At 45.0% G+C, this 19,116-nt stretch overlaps 1 protein-coding gene across 1 annotated transcript in view; it reads right to left on the minus strand.

Moving 5' to 3' along the window:
- Positions 1 to 1,310: 1,310 nt before the first annotated feature.
- The window catches only part of LOC124028660 (HBS1-like protein), a gene marked incomplete at its 3' end in the record, with an annotated part of 31,421 nt that continues 13,615 nt past the window's right edge, over positions 1,311 to 19,116 (minus strand). Inside the window, exons 5-8 of the mRNA XM_046340664.1 lie at positions 13,336 to 13,482; positions 13,014 to 13,088; positions 5,607 to 5,724; positions 1,311 to 1,379 (exon numbers count right to left, since the gene is read on the minus strand). Coding sequence (XP_046196620.1) covers positions 1,311 to 1,379; positions 5,607 to 5,724; positions 13,014 to 13,088; positions 13,336 to 13,482 — 409 coding nt within the window. The remainder of the gene's footprint in view (positions 1,380 to 5,606; positions 5,725 to 13,013; positions 13,089 to 13,335; positions 13,483 to 19,116) is intronic.

Consider the following 19,116-nt stretch of genomic DNA (forward strand, 5'->3'; position numbering starts at 1 on the left):
TGTATCTATGTAATGTATCTATGTATATGTATCTATGTAATGTATCTATGTAATGTATCTATGTAATGTATCTGTATCTATGTAATGTATCTATATCTATGTAATGTATCTATGTAATGTATCTATGTAATGTATCTATGTAATGTATCTATATCTATGTAATGTATCTATATCTATGTAATGTATCTATGTAATGTATCTGTATCTATGTAATGTATCTATGTAATGTATCTATATCTATGTAATGTATCTATGTAATGTATCTATATCTAATGTATCTATGTAATGTATGTCTATGTATCTATGTAATGTATCTATATCTATGTAATGTATCTATGTAATGTATCTGTATCTATGTAATGTATCTATGTAATGTATCTATGTAATGTATCTATGTAATGTATCTATGTAATGTATCTATGTAATGTATCTATATCTATGTAATGTATCTATGTAATGTATCTATATCTATGTAATGTATCTATGTAATGTATCTATGTAATGTATCTATGTCTATGTAATGTATCTATGTAATGTATCTATGTCTATGTAATGTATCTATGTAATGTATCTATGTATCTATGTAATGTATCTATGTAATGTATCTATGTAATGTATCTATGTAATGTATCTATGTAATGTATCTATGTAATGTATCTATATCTATGTAATGTATCTATGTAATGTATGTCTATGTAATGTATCTATATCTATGTAATGTATCTATATCTATGTAATGTATCTATGTAATATATCTATGTAATGTATCTATATCTATGTAATGTATCTATATAATGTAAATCTATATCTATGTAATGTATCTATATCTATGTAATGTATCTATATCTATGTAATGTGTATCTATGTATCTATATCTATGTAATGTATCTATGTAATGTATCTATGTAATGTATCTATATCTATGTAATGTATCTATGTAATGTATCTATGTAATGTATCTATGTAATGTATCTATGTAATGTATCTATATCTATGTAATGTATCTATGTAATGTATCTATGTAATGTATCTATGTAATGTATCTATGTAATGTATCTATGTAATGTATCTATATCTATGTAATGTATCTATGTAATGTATCTATATCTATGTAATGTATCTATATCTATGTAATGTATCTATGTAATGTATCTATATCTATGTAATGTATCTATGTAATGTATCTATGTAATGTATCTATATCTATGTAATGTATCTATGTAATGTATCTATGTAGACCCACGCAGAACAGGGTTAGAACACACAGAACTCTGATCTTGAACCACAGATAAAACAAGGTGTGATGTCACCTTTGAAGACGTCCGAGACACACAGTCGGAAGGGCTTTTCTATCGACCTCTGGGGTGGTTTGAAATAATCTATGGAGAGAGAGGAGGAGGGAGAGATAGAGGGGGAGAGAGAGAGCGCAGAGAGAATAGATATGGAGGGAGAGAGAGAGCAGAGAGAATAGATATGGAGGGAGAGAGCAGAGAGCAGAGAGCAGAGAGAATAGATACGGAGGGAGAGAGAGAGAGCAGAGAGAATAGATACGGAGGGAGAGAGAGAGATCAGAGAGAATAGATACGGAGGGAGAGAGAGAGAGCAGAGAGAATAGATACGGAGGGAGAGAGAGAGAGCAGAGAGAATAGATACGGAGGGAGAGAGAGAGAGCAGAGAGAATAGATATGGAGGGAGAGAGAGAGATCAGAGAGAATAGATATGGAGGGAGAGAGAGAGCAGAGAGAATAGATATGGAGAGAGAGAGAGCAGAGAGAATAGATATGGAGGGAGAGAGAGAGCAGAGTGAATAGATATGGAGGGAGAGAGAGAGCAGAGAATAGATATGGAGGGAGAGAGCAGAGAGCAGAGAGAATAGATATGGAGGGAGAGAGAGAGAGAGCAGAGAGAATAGATATGGAGGGAGAGAGAGAGAGAGCAGAGAGAATAGATATGGAGGGAGAGAGAGAGAGAGCAGAGAGAATAGATATGGAGGGAGAGAGAGAGCAGAGAATAGATATGGAGGGAGAGAGACAGAACAGCGAGAATAGATATGGAGGGAGAGAGAGCAGAGAGAATAGATATGGAGAGAGAGAGAGAGAGAGAGAGAGAGAGAGAGAGAGAGAGAGCAGAGAGAATAGATATGGAGAGAGAGCAGAGAGAATAGATATGGAGGGAGAGAGACAGAACAGAGAGAATAGATAGAGGGAGAGAGAGAGAGAGCAGAGAATAGATAGAGGGAGAGAGAGAGAGCAGAGAATAGATATGGAGGGAGAGAGCAGAGAGAATAGATATGGAAGGAGAGAGCAGAGAGCAGAGAGAATAGATATGGAGGGAGAGAGAAGAGAGCAGAGAGAATAGATATGGAGGGAGAGAGAGAGAGAGCAGAGAGAATAGATATGGAGGGAGAGAGAGAGCAGAGAGAATAGATATGGAGGGAGAGAGAGAGCAGAGAGAATAGATATGGAGGGAGAGAGAGAGCAGAGAGAATAGATATGGAGGGAGAGAGAGAGCAGAGAGAATAGATATGGAGGGAGAGAGAGAGCAGAGAGAATAGATATGGAGGGAGAGAGCAGAGAGAATAGATATGGAGGGAGAGAGCAGAGAGAATAGATATGGAGGGAGAGAGCAGAGAGAATAGATATGGAGGGAGAGAGCAGAGAGAATAGATATGGAGGGAGAGAGCAGAGAGAATAGATATGGAGGGAGAGAGAGAGCAGAGAGAATAGATATGGAGGGAGAGAGCAGAGAGAATAGATATGGAGGGAGAGAGAGAGCAGAGAGAGCAGAGAGAATAGATATGGAGGGAGAGAGAGAGAGCAGAGAGAATAGATATGGAGGGAGAGAGCAGAGAGAATAGATATGGAGGGAGAGAGCAGAGAGAATAGATATGGAGGGAGAGAGCAGAGAGAATAGATATGGAGGGAGAGAGCAGAGAGAATAGATATGGAGGGAGAGAGCAGAGAGAATAGATATGGAGGGAGAGAGCAGAGAGAATAGATATGGAGGGAGAGAGAGAGAGCAGAGAGAATAGATATGGAGGGAGAGAGCAGAGAGAATAGATATGGAGGGAGAGAGAGAGCAGAGAGAGCAGAGAGAATAGATATGGAGGGAGAGAGAGAGAGCAGAGAGAATAGATATGGAGGGAGAGAGCAGAGAGAATAGATATGGAGGGAGAGAGAGAGCAGAGAGAATAGATATGGAGGGAGAGAGCAGAGAGAATAGATATGGAGGGAGAGAGAGAGCAGAGAGAGCAGAGAGAATAGATATGGAGGGAGAGAGAGAGAGCAGAGAGAATAGATATGGAGGGAGAGAGCAGAGAGCAGAGAGAATAGATATGGAGAGAGAGAGAGAGAATAGATATGGAGAGAGAGAGAGAGAGAGAGCAGAGAGAATAGATATGGAGAGAGAGAGAGAGAGAGAGAGAGCAGAGAGAATAGATATGGAGGGAGAGAGAGAGCAGAGAATAGATATGGAGGGAGAGAGACAGAACAGAGAGAATAGATATGGAGGGAGAGAGCAGAGAGCAGAGAGAATAGATATGGAGGGAGAGAGAGAGAGCAGAGAGAATAGATATGGACGGAGAGAGAGAGCAGAGAATAGATATGGAGGGAGAGAGAGTAGAGAGAATAGATATGGAGAGAGAGAGAGAGAATAGATATGGAGAGAGAGAGAGAGAGAGAGCAGAGAGAATAGATATGGAGAGAGAGAGAGAGAGAGAGAGAGCAGAGAGAATAGATATGGAGGGAGAGAGAGAGCAGTGAGAATAGATATGGAGGGAGAGAGAGAGCAGAGAGAATAGATATGGAGGGAGAGAGAGTAGAGAGAATAGATATGGAGGGAGAGAGAGAGAGAGCAGAGAGAATAGATATGGAGGGAGAGAGAGAGCAGAGAGAATAGATATGGAGGGAGAGAGAGAGCAGAGAGAATAGATATGGAGGGAGAGAGAGAGCAGAGAGAATAGATATGGAGGGAGAGAGAGAGCAGAGAGAATAGATATGGAGAGAGAGAGAGAGCAGAGAGAATAGATATGGAGGGAGAGAGCAGAGAGAATAGATATGGAGGGAGAGAGAGAGCAGAGAGAATAGATATGGAGGGTGAGAGAGAGCAGAGAGAATAGATATGGAGGGTGAGAGAGAGCAGAGAGAATAGATATGGAGGGAGAGAGAGAGAGAGAGAATAGATATGGAGGGAGAGAGAGAGCAGAGAGAATAGATATGGAGGGAGAGAGAGAGCAGAGAGAATAGATATGGAGGGAGAGAGAGAGCAGAGAGAATAGATATGGAGGGAGAGAGAGAGCAGAGAGAATAGATATGGAGAGAGAGAGAGAGCAGAGAGAATAGATATGGAGAGAGAGAGAGAGCAGAGAGAATAGATATGGAGGGAGAGAGAGAGCAGAGAGAATAGATATGGAGGGAGAGAGAGAGCAGAGAGAATAGATATGGAGGGAGAGAGAGAGCAGAGAGAATAGATATGGAGGGAGAGAGAGAGCAGAGAGAATAGATACGGAGGGAGAGAGCAGAGAGAATAGATATGGAGGAGAGAGCAGAGAGAATAGATATGGAGGGAGAGAGAGAGCAGAGAGAATAGATATGGAGGGAGAGAGACAGAACAGAGAGAATAGATATGGAGGGAGAGAGAGAGCAGAGAGAATAGATATGGAGGGAGAGAGCAGAGAGAATAGATATGGAGGGAGAGAGCAGAGAGAATAGATATGGAGGGAGAGAGAGAGCAGAGAGAATAGATATGGAGGGAGAGAGACAGAACAGAGAGAATAGATATGGAGGGAGAGAGAGAGAGAGAGAGAATAGATATGGAGGGAGAGAGAGAGCAGAGAGAATAGATATGGAGGGAGAGAGAGAGCAGAGAGAATAGATATGGAGGGAGAGAGAGAGCAGAGAGAATAGATATGGAGGGAGAGAGAGAGCAGAGAGAATAGATATGGAGGGAGAGAGAGAGAGAGAGAGAGAATAGATATGGAGGGAGAGAGAGAGCAGAGGGAATAGATATGGAGGGAGAGAGCAGAGAGCAGAGAGAATAGATATGGAGGGAGAGAGAGAGAGCAGAGAGAATAGATATGGAGGGAGAGAGAGAGCAGAGAGAATAGATATGGAGGGAGAGAGAGAGAGATCAGAGAGAATAGATATGGAGGGAGAGAGCAGAGAGCAGAGAGAATAGATATGGAGGGAGAGAGCAGAGAGAATAGATATGGAGGGAGAGAGCAGAGAGAATAGATATGGAGGGAGAGAGAGAGAGAACAAGCATGAGAAAAATCTTCAAATTAGACTGTTGACTGATGCCACTTAGTTACTCTGTTACCATGCTGACTAATACCATAGCAACATCACAATGACTTCCACTTTTACTATTGTCACAGTCATAACACTACTTAGACACACACACACTTTCAGATCATTAAAGAAGATATGTTTAAATAAAAGAGGCCATATGTCTCAGCTACTCTGCTCTCTCTGAGATCATTATTTCTACCTTAAATGTACTTGTCTAACAGCCATGAACATAATGGATGTTTTAATGTTAACATTGTTGAGTTGTCACATGTTATTTTCTAAACCTTTGTGGACTTGAATAAGAGTGTGTGTGTGTACCGATCTGTTCCAGCAGACATGGTCCAGAGTACCAGGATGTTAGCGCCAGAGCAGAACTCTTAGTGGTCAGGTTCTCTCCTGATAGACCACTGGTCGGCACGTAGAACACATCAGAGTCCTGGGAGAGAACACAGAACACATCAGAGTCCTGGGAGAGAACACAGAACACATCAGGGTCCTGGGAGAGAACACATCAGAGTCCTGGGAGAGAACACAGAACACATCAGAGTCCTGGAAGAGAACACAGAACACATCAGGGTCCTGGGAGAGAACACAGAACACATCAGGGTCCTGGGAGAGAACACAGAACACATCAGAGTCCTGGGAGAGAACACAGAACACATCAGGGTCCTGGGAGAGAACACAGAACACATCAGGGTCCTGGGAGAGAACACAGAACACATCAGGGTCCTGGGAGAGAACACAGAACACATCAGGGTCCTGGGAGAGAACACAGAACACATCAGGGTCCTGGGAGAGAACACAGAACACATCAGGGTCCTGGGAGAGAACACAGAACACATCAGGGTCCTGGGAGAGAACACAGAACACATCAGGGTCCTGGGAGAGAACACAGAACACATCAGGGTCCTGGGAGAGAACACAGAACACATCAGGGTCCTGGGAGAGAACACAGAACACATCAGGGTCCTGGGAGAGAACACAGAACACATCAGGGTCCTGGGAGAGAACACAGAACACATCAGGGTCCTGGGAGAGAACACAGAACACATCAGAGTCCTGGGAGAGAACACAGAACACATCAGAGTCCTGGGAGAGAACACAGAACAGCTATTACACTACAGAACACTTATAGAACTCTCAGTGGTCGGCACGTAGAACACAGAGTCCTGGGATACAACAAAACGTAACAATACAAAACATAGAGACGCACACAACGACATCACCCTCCCCAGAACCACCTGCTCTCACCTCTATCTCAGAATGACATCACCCTACCCAGAACCACCTGCTCTCACCTCTCTCAGAATGACATCACCCAACCCAGAACCACCTGCTCTCACCTCTATCTCAGAATGACATCACCCAACCCAGAACCACCTGCTCTCACCTCTATCTCAGAATGACATCACCCAACCCAGAACCACCTGCTCTTACCTCTATCTCCAGTGCCTGCACTGCTCTCCGTCACGTCTCAAATCACACAATTTCGTTCCTGTCCGTCTCCCAGGGCCTTCCAATATTTAAGATAATGAAGCATATTATTTTTCTATTGTCTTAACAATAGAGGATTGGTTGATTTCAGGTTTCAAGTATATGTTATTTCCCCCCCAAGATGATTTATGAGAGGAGTATACGCCAACCCATTCCCTCCATCTTGTTCCAAATTCAGTTCAATTTAAGTCTTGGTTCCAACAGTTCATTTATTTTCTAAGAGATTGTCAGTTGGAAAGGCTCTCTGTAAAGTTTTGTATATCTCACCTATAATATGAAAATATTTTAATGTCTCAAATAAGAGTCCCTCCAGATTGCTCTGATGTCCTAAATGTTGTGATACATAACCCATTATGTACATTATTATTATTACATTATGTACATTATTAACACGTATTTAACATAACACATATTTCAAAATATCCACAGAGGTCAGATTCTGGAAATAACTGTATTTCCTGTTACCAAGTCATTTACGGTCTCTAAGCCTTTCGTTTTCCACGTGGACCAATTTATCGGTGAATTGTGAAAAAGCGATCCTAGGATAGATCGTGGTCCTTCTGTAGCTCAGTTGGTAGAGCATGGCGCTTGTAACGCCAGGGTAGTGGGTTCGATCCCCGGGACCACCCATACGTAGAATGTATGCACACATGACTGTAAGTCGCTTTGGATAAAAGCGTCTGCTAAATGGCATATATTATTATTATTATTATTATAGTTCCATAAACGTTGTGTTTTTAGGGAGTGATATTGGTTGTTGTAGAATCCAGTTCATTTTCTTACATATTGTTACGGGGCTCTTAACTATGAAGTTGTTCGTGTTTTTAGCTTTGTCCTTTGAAAATAGACACATAAAAAGATTCTGGGGATGAGACTACACGTTTTCAATAATGACCTATTGTTCGTCTTTAGTGCATTTAAATATATGTCTCAAGTAAAAGTCCTGGATGGAAAGTTAAAGTCTGGGAGCTCAAAACCACCCCCAGACTCAGGAAGGTCATAACCACCCCCAGACTCAGGAAGGTGTAAACCACCCCCAGACTCAGGAAGGTGTAAACCACCCCCAGACTCAGGAAGGTGTAAACCACCCCCAGACTCAGGAAGGTGTAAACCACCCCCAGGCTCAGGAAGGTCACAACCACCCCCAGGCTCAGGAAGGTCACAACCACCCCCCAGGCTCAGGAAGGTCACAACCACCCCCAGACTCAGGAAGGTCACAACCACCCCCAGACTCAGGAAGGTCACAACCACCCCCAGACTCAGGAAGGTCACAACCACCCCAGACTCAGGAAGGTCACAACCACCCCCAGACTCAGGAAGGTCACAACCACCCCCAGACTCAGGAAGGTCACAACCACCCCCAGACTCAGGAAGGTCACAACCACCCCAGACTCAGGAAGGTCACAACCACCCCCAGACTCAGGAAGGTCACAACCACCCCCAGACTCAGGAAGGTCACAACCACCCCCAGACTCAGGAAGGTCACAACCACCCCCAGACTCCAGGAAGGTCACAACCACCCCCAGACTCAGGAAGGTCACAACCACCCCAGACTCAGGAAGGTCACAACCACCCCAGACTCAGGAAGGTCACAACCACCCCCAGACTCAGGAAGGTCACAACCACCCCAGACTCAGGAAGGTCACAACCACCCCCAGACTCAGGAAGGTCACAACCACCCCCAGACTCCAGGAAGGTCACAACCACCCCCAGACTCAGGAAGGTCACAACCACCCCCAGACTCAGGAAGGTCACAACCACCCCCAGACTCAGGAAGGTCACAACCACCCCCAGACTCAGGAAGGTCACAACCACCCCCAGACTCAGGAAGGTCACAACCACCCCCAGACTCAGGAAGGTCACAACCACCCCAGACTCAGGAAGGTCACAACCACCCCCAGACTCAGGAAGGTCACAACCACCCCCAGACTCAGGAAGGTCACAACCACCCCCAGACTCAGGAAGGTCACAACCACCCCAGACTCAGGAAGGTCACAACCACCCCCAGACTCAGGAAGGTCACAACCACCCCCAGACTCAGGAAGGTCACAACCACCCCCAGACTCAGGAAGGTCACAACCACCCCAGACTCAGGAAGGTCACAACCACCCCCAGACTCAGGAAGGTCACAACCACCCCCAGACTCAGGAAGGTCACAACCACCCCCAGACTCAGGAAGGTCACAACCACCCCCAGACTCAGGAAGGTCACAACCACCCCCAGACTCAGGAAGGTCACAACCACCCCCAGACTCAGGAAGGTCACAACCACCCCCAGACTCAGGAAGGTCACAACCACCCCCAGACTCAGGAAGGTCACAACCACCCCCAGACTCAGGAAGGTCACAACCACCCACAGACTCGGGAAGGTCGAAACCACCCACAGACTCAGGAAGGTCTAAACCACCCACAGACTCAGGAAGGTCTAAACCACCCACAGACTCGGGAAGGTCACAGCCACCCCCAGACTCAGGAAGGTCACAACCACCCCCAGACTCAGGAAGGTCACAACCACCCCCAGACTCAGGAAGGTGTAAACCACCCCCAGACTCAGGAAGGTCAAAACCACCCCCAGACTCAGGAAGGTGTAAAACGTTTCTTTTTATTCTATGAGTTGTATTCTCCCCATGTAAAATCTGTTATGACTGAGTATAGTTATTTAAGCCATGTCTTGGGAGGGGTGGTGGTGTTACTATAAAACAACTTCCATGCCGTTCTGAAGAGGCTTATTCTACCTGTAACATTTTCCCATTGAATTCGATGTGCTCTCATATCGTTGAGTAACTGGATAAACTTATCGTGATAATATTTGTTGTTTCTTGTCAATTATTAAACATCCTCAGTATTTTATAAAGTTGATGGTCCACTGAAAGGATGTAGATCACGAGTTATTTTTTATTTTTTCCTATTGCCATTATTTCAGGTTTTTCCAAGTAAAGTTTATATCCTGAGATCCGCATCGAGCTAGAAGGCTAGAGCTGCCGTTTTCAATGAGCGGGACACGAATCCAGATGCCTAGAAGAAATGCCGCTATGCTCTCAGACGATCCATCAAACAGGCAAAGCATCAATACAGGACTAAGATTGAATCCTACTACACCGGCTCTGACCGCTCGTTGGATGTGGCAGGGCTTGAAAACTATTATGGACTACAAAGGGAAACCCAGCACTCCATGCACGAGAGCACCAGCTGTTCTGGATGACCGTGTGGTAATGCTCTCGGTAGCCAATGTGAGCAAGACCTTTAAACAGGTCAACTTTTACAACGCCAAGGGGCCAGATGGATTACCAGGACGTGTACTCAAAGCATGCGTGGATCAAATGGCAAGTGGCATCGCTGAGATTTTCAACCTCTCCCTGACAGAGTCTGTAATACCTACATGTTTCAAGCAGACCACCATAGTCCCTGTGCCCAAGGAAGCGTTGGTAACCTGCCTAAATGATTACCGCCCCATAGTACTCATCGGTAGCCATGAGGTCCTTTGAAAGGCAGGTAATGGCTCACATTAACACCATGATCCCAGAAACCCTAGACCCTTCAAATCGCTTACCGCTCCAACAGATCCACAGATTATGCAATCTCAATCGCACTATACACTGCCCTTTCCCACCTGGACAAAAGGAACACCTATGTGAGAATGTTGTTCATTGACTACAGCTCAGCGCTCAACACCATAGTGACCTCAAAGCTCATCACTAAGCTAAGGATCCTGGGATTAAACACCTCCCTCTGCAACTGGATCCTGGACTTCCTGACGGGCCACCACCAGGTGGTAAGAGTAGGCATCAACACATCCGCCACGCTGATCCTCAACACGGGGGCCCCTCAGGGGTGCGTTCTCAGCCCCCTCCTGTACTCCCTGTTCACCCATGACTGCACGGCCAGGCACGACTCCAACACCATCATTAAGTTTGCCGATGACACAACAGTGGTAGGGCTGGTCACCGACAACGACGAGACAGCCTATAGGGAGGAGGTCAGAGACCTGGCCGGGTGATGCCAGGACAACAACCTCCTCCTCAACATGATCAAGACAAAGGACATGATGGTGGACAACAGGAAAAGGAGGACCGAATACACGCCCCCATTCTCATCGATGGCGCTGTAGTGGAGCAGGTTGAGGGCTTCAAGTTCCTTGGCGTCCACATCACCAACAAACTATCATGGTCCAAACATACCAAGACAGTCGTGAAGAGGGCACAACAAAACCTATTCCCCCTCAGGAGTCTGAATATATTTGGCATCGGTCCTCAGATCCTCAAAATGTTTTATAGCTGCACCACCGAGAGCATCCTGACTGGTTGCATCACAGCCTGGTATGGCAACTGCTCATCATCCAACCGTAAAGCACTACAGAAGGTAGTGTGTACAGCCCGGTACATCACTGGGGCCTAGCTTCCTGCCATCCAGGAACTCTATACCAGGTGTTGGTGTGTACAGCCCAGTACATCACTGGGGCCAAGCTTCCAGCCATCCAGGACCTCTATACCAGGTGTTGGTGTGTACAGCCCAGTACATCACTGGGGCCAAGCTTCCAGCCATCCAGGAACTCTATACCAGGTGTTGGTGTGTACAGCCCAGTACATCACTGGGGCCAAGCTTCCAGCCATCCAGGACCTCTATACCAGGCAGTGTCAGAGGGAAGGCCTAAAAATTGTCATAGACTCCAGTCACCTAGTCATGGACTGTTCTCTCTGCTGCCACACGGCAAGCGGTACTGGAGCACCAAGTCTAGGACTAAAGGCTCCTCAACAGCTTCTAATCCCAAGCCATAAGACTCCTGAACACATAATCAAATAGCTACCCAGACTATTTGCATCGCCCCCCCCCCTCCTCCTCTTCCACACCCTGAAGTTCTCTGTTTATTATCTATGAATAATCACTTTAATAACTCTACCAACATGTAGATATTACCTCCATTACGTCGACTAACTGGTGCCTCCGCACATTGACTCTGCATACTGTTATTTTATTACTTGTTATTTTTATTTCTTTAGGAATTTGACTTAAAACTGAATGGTTGGTTCAGAGCTTGTAAAGTCAGCATTTCACTGTAAGGCGTTGTATTCGACGCATGTGACAAATGAAATCCGATTTGAACTCAACATCCTCTCTAATCTGTCCACTGCATAACACTGTTATAGAAGTCTTAGTGGTCAGGTTCTCTTCTGACAGCCTACGGGTCGGGACAGACAACACACGTATAACATAACACTGCAATAACTCATGTAGAACAGGGTCCTGGGAGCACAACCATAGAATTAGTCTGTAAATTAGATATAGGATCTCTATAAACACTTAAAACACTGCTATAAAAGCATTAGAAATATAACACTATTAGAAACACAATGAATCTGTAGTTTAGGTTAGCTTGATTAACTTAATTCAGTGTCCACTAACCCTAGCTCCAGGTCAAGGTCGAAGGTCCTAACTCCAGGTCTTAGGTCCTAACCCTGGCTCCAGGTCAAAGGTCCTAACCCCAGCTCCAGGTCAAAGGTCTAACCTTAGCTCCAGGTCTTAGGTCCTAACCCTAGCTCCAGGTCTTAGGTCCTAACCCTAGCTCCAGGTCAAATGTCCTAACCCTAGCTGCAGGTCAAAGGTCCTAACCCCAGCTCCAGGTCAAATGTCCTAACCCTAGCTCCAGGTCAAAGGTCCTAACCCTAGCTCCAGGTCAAAGGTCGAAGGTCCTAACCCCAGCTCCAGGTCAAAGGTCCTAACCCTAGCTCCAGGTCTTAGGTCAAAGGTCCTAACCCTAGCTGCAAGGTCAAAAGTCCTAACCCTAGCTCCAGGTGAAAGGTCTTAACCCTAGCTCCAGGTCAAAGGTCCTAACCCTAGCTCCAGGTCAAAGGTTGAAGGTCCTAACCCTAGCTGCAAGGTCAAAGGTCCTAACCCTAGCTCCAGGTCAAAGGTCCTAACCCTAGCTCCAGGTCAAAGGTCGAAGGTCCTAACCCTAGCTGCAAGGTCAAAGGTCCTAACCCTAGCTGCAAGGTCAAAGGTCCTAACCCTAGCTCAAAGGTCTTAACCCTAGCTCCAGGTCAAAGGTCCTAACCCTAGCTCCAGGTCAAAGGTCCTAACCCTAGCTCCAGGTCAAAGATCCTAACCCTAGCTCCAGGTCAAAGGTCCTAACCCTAGCTCAAAGATCTTAACCCTAGCTCAAAGGTCTTAACCCTAGCTCCAGGTCAAAGGTCCTAACCCTAGCTCCAGGTCAAAGGTCCTAACCCTGGCCACCCACCTTAAATCCAGCCTGTTTCAGGAAATGTCCAAGTTTAGAGATGATCTCTTTGAATCGCTCCTGTTGCCAGTTTACCTGTTACACACACACACACACACACACACACACACACACACACACACACACACACACACACACACACACACACACACACACACACACACACACACACACACACACACACACACACACACACACACACACACATCCTTTTTAAACATTGCCATATGTTACAATACGATTGTACCATAAATTACACAGTTGTCAGAGTAACGGGCGTTGCCGTGGCTACACCTAGTAGTAGTGGTAACGTTATTCTCACCTGGTCCATCTTGTTGACGGCAACCGCGAGTTGCGTGACGCCCAACGAACGGACCAGAAGGCCGTGTTCTCGCGTCTGACCACCTGCCTCGAACCCTGCCTCAAACTCACCTCTGCTGGCATCTACCACTAACACCGCCACATCCGCCTGTGAGGAGACACAGGTTATACAAACACCTGTTGAATTACAGGCCATAACGAGGACATTCTGATCTGCATTACAGGCCATAACGAGGACATTCTGATCTGTATTACAGGCCATCATGAGGACATTCTGATCTGTATTACAGGCCATAACGAGGACATTCTGATCTGTATTACAGGCCATCATGAGGACATTCTGTATAAGCTGTATCTTTCCATTTATACTGAACAAACGCAACAATTTCAAAGATTTACCCAACTTCAAATCAAACTTTGCCTCATGTGCCGAATAGAACGAGTGTAGACTTTACTGTGAAATGCTGACTGTCAATAGACGGCTATGAATAATATAGATGAGAACTCTCTTGGTAGATAGTGTATTCTACCTGAATATTAGACATCGCGCACCAGCTGTTATTGACAAATAGTCTTAACAGGCATAGCTTCTCTGTTCTGCCGATGTATGGAACATCCCGGAAGCTCTATATTATCCGTGTCGTTCAGCCACAACTCAGTGAAACATACGTATTGTGTTGTGTGACAAAACTGCAGATTTTAAAGTGGCCTTTTATTGTCTCCAGCACAAGGTGCACCTGTGTAATGATCATACTGTTCACCTTCTCTGGTTTCATTCTTGATATGCCTGTCAGGTGGATGGATTATCTTGGCAAAGGAGAAATACTCACTGACAGGGATGTAAACACATTTATTCACAAAATTTCAACATTTCTAGGATCTTTTATTTCTGTAAATGCAATATTTATGTTTTCACTGTCATTACGGAGTAATCTATTTAATCCATTTTGAATTCAAACTCACAGCAACATGTGGAATAAGAGGTGTGAATACGCTAGGAAAGCATGTTTTTGGGGAACTGAAATCTGAACTTACTGTTGAGTTAGAATAGTACAATACACAATGTGCAATTTAGACATAGTACCAGTAGCACCAGTAGTACCAGTACAATACACAATGTGCAATTTAGACATAGTACCAGTAGCACCGGTAGTACCAGTAGTACCAGTACAATACACAATGTGCAATTTAGACATAGTACCAGTAGTACCAGTAGTACCAGTAGTACCAGTACAATACACAATGTGCAATTTAGACATAGTACCAGTAGCACCGGTAGTACCAGTACAATACACAATGTGCAATTTAGACATAGTACCAGTAGCACCGGTAGTACCAGTAGTACCAGTACAATACACAATGTGCAATTTAGACATAGTACCAGTAGCACCAGTAGTACCAGTACAATACACAATGTGCAATTTAGACATAGTACCAGTAGCACCAGTAGTACCAGTAGCACCAGTAGTACCAGTACAATACACAATGTGCAATTTAGACATAGTACCAGTAGCACCAGTAGTACCAGTACAATACACAATGTGCAATTTAGACATAGTACCAGTAGCACCGGTAGTACCAGTACAATACACAATGTGCAATTTAGACATAGTACCAGTAGCACCGGTAGTACCAGTACAATACACAATGTGCAATTTAGACATAGTACCAGTAGCACCAGTAGTACCAGTAGTACCAGTACAATACACAATGTGCAATTTAGACATAGTACCAGTAGCACCGGTAGTACCAGTACAATACACAATGTGCAATTTAGACATAGTACCAGTAGCACCGGTAGTACCAGTACAATACACAATGTGCAATTTAGACATAGTACCAGTAGCACCAGTAGTACCAGTACAATACACAATGTGCAATTTAGACATAGTACCAGTAGCACCAGTAGCACCAGTACAATACACAATGTGCAATTTAGACATAGTACCAGTAGTACCAGTACAATACACAATGTGCAATTTAGACATAGTACCAGTAGTACCAGTACAATACACAATGTGCAATTTAGACATAGTACCAGTAGTACCAGTAGTACCAGTACAATACACAATGTGCAATTTAGACATAGTACCAGTAGCACCAGTAGTACCAGTACAATACACAATGTGCAATTTAGACATAGTACCAGTAGCACCAGTAGTACCAGTACAATACACAATGTGCAATTTAGACATAGTACCAGTAGCACCAGTAGTACCAGTAGTACCAGTACAATACACAATGTGCAATTTAGACATAGTACCAGTAGCACCAGTAGTACCAGTACAATACACAATGTGCAATTTAGACATAGTACCAGTAGCACCAGTAGTACCAGTAGTACCAGTACAATACACAATGTGCAATTTAGACATAGTACCAGTAGCACCAGTAGTACCAGTACAATACACAATGTGCAATTTAGACATAGTACCAGTAGTACCAGTACAATACACAATGTGCAATTTAGACATAGTACCAGTAGCACCAGTAGTACCAGTACAATACACAATGTGCAATTTAGACATAGTACCAGTAGCACCAGTACAATACACAATGTGCAATTTAGACATAGTACCAGTAGCACCGGTAGCACCAGTAGTACCAGTACAATACACAATGTGCAATTTAGACATAGTACCAGTAGCACCGGTAGTACCAGTAGTACCAGTACAATACACAATGTGCAATTTAGACATAGTACCAGTAGCACCAGTAGTACCAGTACAATACACAATGTGCAATTTAGACATAGTACCAGTAGCACCAGTAGTACCAGTACAATACACAATGTGCAATTTAGACATAGTACCAGTAGCACCAGTAGTACCAGTACAATACACAATGTGCAATTTAGACATAGTACCAGTAGCACCAGTAGTACCAGTACAATACACAATGTGCAATTTAGACATAGTACCAGTAGTACCAGTACAATACACAATGTGCAATTTAGACATAGTACCAGTAGTACCAGTAGCACCAGTAGTACCAGTAGCACCAGTAGTACCAGTAGCACCAGTAGTACCAGTACAATACACAATGTGCAATTTAGACATAGTACCAGTAGTACCAGTACAATACACAATGTGCAATTTAGACATAGTACCAGTAGTACCAGTAGCACCAGTAGCACCAGTAGTACCAGTAGTACCAGTAGTACCAGTACAATACACAATGTGCAATTTAGACATAGTACCAGTAGTACCAGTACAATACACAATGTGCAATTTAGACATAGTACCAGTAGTACCAGTAGCACCAGTAGTACCAGTAGCACCAGTAGTACCAGTACAATACACAATGTGCAATTTAGACATAGTACCAGTAGCACCAGTAGTACCAGTAGTACCAGTAGCACCAGTACAATACACAATGTGCAATTTAGACATAGTACCAGTAGTACCAGTAGCACCAGTAGTACCAGTACAATACACAATGTGCAATTTAGACATAGTACCAGTAGCACCAGTAGTACCAGTAGCACCAGTAGTACCAGTAGCACCAGTAGCACCAGTAGTACCAGTAGCACCAGTAGTACCAGTAGCACCAGTAGTACCAGTACAATACAATGTGCAATTTAGACATAGTACCAGTAGTACCAGTAGCACCAGTAGTACCAGTAGCACCAGTAGTACCAGTAGCACCAGTAGTACCAGTACAATACACAATGTGCAATTTAGACATAGTACCAGTAGTACCAGTAGCACCAGTAGTACCAGTAGCACCAGTAGTACCAGTACAATACACAATGTGCAATTTAGACATAGTACCAGTAGCACCAGTAGTACCAGTAGTACCAGTAGCACCAGTACAATACACAATGTGCAATTTAGACATAGTACCAGTAGTACCAGTAGCACCAGTAGTACCAGTAGCACCAGTAGTACCAGTACAATACACAATGTGCAATTTAGACATAGTACCAGTAGCACCAGTAGTACCAGTAGCACCAGTAGCACCAGTAGTACCAGTAGCACCAGTAGTACCAGTAGCACCAGTAGTACCAGTACAATACAATGTGCAATTTAGACATAGTACCAGTAGTACCAGTAGCACCAGTAGTACCAGTAGCACCAGTAGTACCAGTAGCACCAGTAGTACCAGTACAATACACAATGTGCAATTTAGACATAGTACCAGTAGTACCAGTAGCACCAGTAGTACCAGTAGCACCAGTAGTACCAGTACAATACACAATGTGCAATTTAGACATAGTACCAGTAGCACCAGTAGTACCAGTAGTACCAGTAGCACCAGTACAATACACAATGTGCAATTTAGACATAGTACCAGTAGTACCAGTAGCACCAGTAGTACCAGTAGCACCAGTAGTACCAGTACAATACACAATGTGCAATTTAGACATAGTACCAGTAGCACCAGTAGTACCAGTAGCACCAGTAGTACCAGTAGTACCAGTAGCACCAGTAGTACCAGTAGCACCAGTAGAACCAGTAGCACCAGTAGCACCAGTAGTACCAGTAGCACCAGTAGTACCAGTAGCACCAGTAGTACCAGTAGCACCAGTAGTACCGGTAGTACCGGTAGTACCGGTAGCACCAGTAGTACCAGTAGTACCAGTAGCACCAGTAGTACCAGTAGTACCGGTAGCACCAGTAGTACCAGTACAATACACAATGTGCAATATAGACATAGTACCAGTCGTACCAGTAGCACCAGTAGTACCAGTAGCACCAGTAGTACCAGTACAATACACAATGTGCAATTTAGACATAGTACCAGTCGTACCAGTAGTACCAGTAGCACCAGTAGTAGCAGTAGCACCAGTACAATACACAATGTGCAATTTAGACATAGTACCAGTCGTACCAGTAGCACCAGTAGAACCAGTAGTACCAGTAGCACCAGTAGTACCAGTAGCACCAGGATGAGGTCTGGACGTACCTGGGCTGTTAGGGATGAGGTCTGGACGTACCTGGGCCTCATGTTAGGGATGAGGTCTGGACGTACCTGGGCTGTTAGGGATGAGGTCTGGACGTACCTGGGCCTCATGTTATGGATGAGGTCTGGACGTACCTGGGCTGTTAGGGATGAGGTCTGGACGTACCTGGGCTGTTAGGGATGAGGTCTGGACGTACCTGGGCCTCATGTTAGGGATGAGGTCTGGACGTACCTGGGCTGTTAGGGATGAGGTCTGGACGTACCTGGGCTGTTATGGATGAGGTCTGGACGTACCTGGGCCTCTCCAGTGATCATGTTAGGGATGAGGTCTGGACGTACCTGGGCTGTTATTGATGAGGTCTGGACGTACCTGGGCTGTTATGGATGAGGTCTGGACGTACCTGGGCCGCTCCAGTGATCATGTTAGGGATGAGGTCTGGACGTACCTGGGCTGTTAGGGATGAGGTCTGGACGTACCTGGGCTGTTAGGGATGAGGTCTGGACGTACCTGGGCTGTTAGGGATGAGGTCTGGACGTACCTGGGCTGTTAGGGATGAGGTCTGGACGTACCTGGGCTGTTAGGGATGAGGTCTGGACGTACCTGGGCTGTTAGGGATGAGGTCTGGACGTACCTGGGCTGTTAGGGATGAGGTCTGGACGTACCTGGGCTGTTAGGGATGAGGTCTGGGCCGTACCTGGGCTGTTAGGGATGAGGTCTGGGCCCCGTACCTGGGCTGTTAGGGATGAGGTCTGGACGTACCTGGGCTGTTAGGGATGAGGTCTGGACGTACCTGGGCTGTTAGGGATGACGTCTGGACGTACCTGGGCCTCATGTTATGGATGAGGTCTGGACGTACCTGGGCCTCATGTTATGGAT

The sequence above is a fragment of the Oncorhynchus gorbuscha genome, unplaced genomic scaffold (assembly GCF_021184085.1).
Source record: "Oncorhynchus gorbuscha isolate QuinsamMale2020 ecotype Even-year unplaced genomic scaffold, OgorEven_v1.0 Un_scaffold_4604, whole genome shotgun sequence".
In the NCBI taxonomy this organism is placed as follows: Eukaryota; Metazoa; Chordata; class Actinopteri; order Salmoniformes; family Salmonidae; genus Oncorhynchus; species Oncorhynchus gorbuscha.